Here is a 2620-nt window from a genome sequence, read left to right as displayed (position 1 = left end):
AAAAGTGATTGGTACTTAATGCCTGTTACCAGGGCTCTTTCATGGAATGCCAGAGTGTGCACCTTACATTAAAATATGAACTATATACAGTCAAAAGCAGTTTTATAAAAATGCCTGGACAGTCACACATCTGAGCAAGCAGAGGGAAGTGCAACTGTTGGCAATATTTTAAGAAAGTAGTTTGTGAAGAGTTTGTGAACAAGAAATGATGATGGCCATGCCACCCACAAATGCCACAGATGGATCCAAAACAAACTCAGCACATGCAGGCAGCGTTTCTTACTAATGATCCAAATGAGAGGTCTCTCCTCTAAGGAGTGGGTGCAGGGGGAGAGTTATTTAGCCTTGCTCCTGATGGCCGGTCTCTTTCTTATTTTCTTTAAGATATTTTTATCAAACAGTTCTTTTTCCCGGTAATGCACAGGTGGCCCTCGCAGGTACTTTTCTTCTGCCTTCTTGTAATCTAACCCATCAAGTGCAGCAATCGAACAAATGATGGCTTCTGGCAGAAGGACTTCCAGAACAAAACTCACTTTGTCGTCTCTTGTCAGAGTCAGCGCATTCTTGTCTATTTGCTTGTAGATCTCTTGTAGATGCCTTACCACGGCATCCAACTGATCGTCATCCTCCAGGTATGTCTCAACGCAGATCACATACCTGCTTGAATTCAGAAATGACACCAGCCACCTGGACTGCTTCCTACCTTTGACGATGTCCAGAAGATGGGAGTCGGCCCCCTTTCTTTTCACAATGAAGTCCACGAGCTTCTGGTTGTCTCGGTCCCGAGCAGCCTTCTTCCGGTCAGGGAGAATTTTCTTGCAGGGCCTCTTCCCACCCACAGAGCTCTCCTCCTCAGAATCTTCCAGGTCAGCATAATTCACCTTTGGGAAATCAATCTCCAGATCCCCCTCTTGGATGGCTTTCCTAATTGGGTAGCTGATATCGGCAGCATAGTAGTCCAAGAAAGAACCCACGAAAGACCCACGACCCAGCCCTTCTCTGTAGTGGGAAATCAGGGAGAAGCACCAGTTCACACTCTGCTCGTACACTTTCCTGGCTCTCTTCATTAGTTTCTCTTTCTGTTCACAATCTAGATGCTTTAATCTCCGAAGAGGCACACGAATGCCGCTCCGTTCAGGGAGCATGTTTGCATCAATCAAAAGCACCCTTGCGGTCTGCTCTGTGTGGCTGACACTCTTCACCACTGCTGGCCAAAATGGGTGATTTTGAAATTTAAACCAGACCACCATTCCTCTTTCAATGGGACGTGGCTCCTGTGGGAAAGCCATGCTTATCGCTTGTCCCATATCCTTGGCGACATCCTTCTTCATAGCGGTGGTGGGGTTAACAGCCTTTGAGTCAACTGAAGGTTGAGGTTTTGGCTGTCTTTTCTTAAACTCTGGCGCCCACCGCTTCCTTGGTTTGCTTGCCAAACGGCGTGAACGCCGCAGCCTCAGGTTAGGGGCACTGGAGGATGCTGCCGCACCTGTGGAGCCTGGCTTCCAGGCACCCTCTCCAGGGTCCTCAACATTCCCAGAGAAGGCAGATGACTCAGAGGAGACAGCCAGGGCCTTTGGGCAGGTGCTGTGTGGTGCCTTTCTTTTCAGAGCCTGGGGCACAGTGACGATGGAACCGGGTGGCAGAGATGGGAGGACACCTCCATTTTTTGCACCTGCATCGTTATCCTTGACTGTAGAATGCCAGGATGTAACTTTTGAGGTGTCCGTCTTTTCCTTGCCCTCTTTCTCATGGTCATCTTCTGAAAACAATGGGAAGTTTGAGCACAGGCTGGAGCTCTCTGAGGACTTTGTTTGCATTTGCCTTGGAACAGGAGCAGCAGCTGTGTGTGCCTGTGGTCTGTCACTATCAGGGGTGTCCTCACCCTCTGAATGGCCTGACAGTGATTTGGGGGCTTTCCTTTTGCTAAGACACCTCGGTGAGTTCCCATGGGGCTTCCGGTACCTTTTATGAGATCGCTTTTGTGGTCCCTTTTGAGACATTGTAGTCATCTCTGGGTCATCTGATGCTCTTGATGGGCCCAACTTTGCTCTCTCTTTCAGGATCTCCAGTGCCAGTGTAAGAGCGCTTCTGTAGGCCACTCTCTGTCCTGCTGGGAGGCTGGCCTTTGATCGGGCCATGATCGAGGAGGAAATGGACTCAATTTGAGACTCACTTAGGGCCTTTACTTCTCTGCTGTTCACTTTAACTTTTTTGCCTACTGAGAGTATTTCAACTTGTAGAGAACATGGCTTTTTCCTCTTATTTTTTGGTGAGGTTCCAGATCTGGACGAAACCCTTGCTGGCCAAAAGTGGCCTTTCCAATTGCATAAGACATACTCGGGGTCCATTATGACTGGACTTGGGTGTTGAGAGGTAATGACTGGAAAGAGGTGGAGGGGTCTGCCTGCCACACCCACAGCTACAGCAGGTTCCCCCTAAGACAATGTTCTTCACCCCGTCTTTGTGCCTAGGGTTCGAGAGGATTTATGGCTTGTGTGGCCTGTTCTTCTCCACCTGAATCTCCCAGAAATGCTGGAACTTGTGTTTTGACAGACTAAACTGGAGAATACTAGAATATGGAAAAGGAAAAGAAGAAGAGTATCAGAAAGAGTTCCTTTTG

The 2620-nt window shown here is 48.5% G+C and overlaps 1 protein-coding gene across 1 annotated transcript; it reads right to left on the bottom strand.

Moving 5' to 3' along the window:
- Positions 1-335: 335 nt before the first annotated feature.
- PWWP4 (PWWP domain containing 4) lies at positions 336-2348 on the bottom strand. Its single transcript, XM_045845396.1, has one exon. The coding sequence runs from the start codon at positions 2346-2348 to the stop codon at positions 336-338; it is 2013 nt and encodes a 670-aa protein (XP_045701352.1).
- Positions 2349-2620: the final 272 nt, after the last annotated feature.

This window comes from Phyllostomus hastatus, unplaced genomic scaffold (genome assembly GCF_019186645.2).
Source record: "Phyllostomus hastatus isolate PE091 unplaced genomic scaffold, TTU_PhHast_1.1 phas_contig_471, whole genome shotgun sequence".
NCBI classification, from domain to species: Eukaryota; Metazoa; Chordata; class Mammalia; order Chiroptera; family Phyllostomidae; genus Phyllostomus; species Phyllostomus hastatus.
Note: the sequence above shows the minus strand (reverse complement) of the source record. Positions and strands in the feature narration are given on the sequence as shown.

Bases quoted from the DNA above. Each gene is read 5' to 3' on its own strand.
- PWWP4 (XM_045845396.1), bottom strand. From the start codon at position 2,348: ATGGACCCCGAGTATGTCTTATGCAATTGGAAAGGCCACTTTTGGCCA.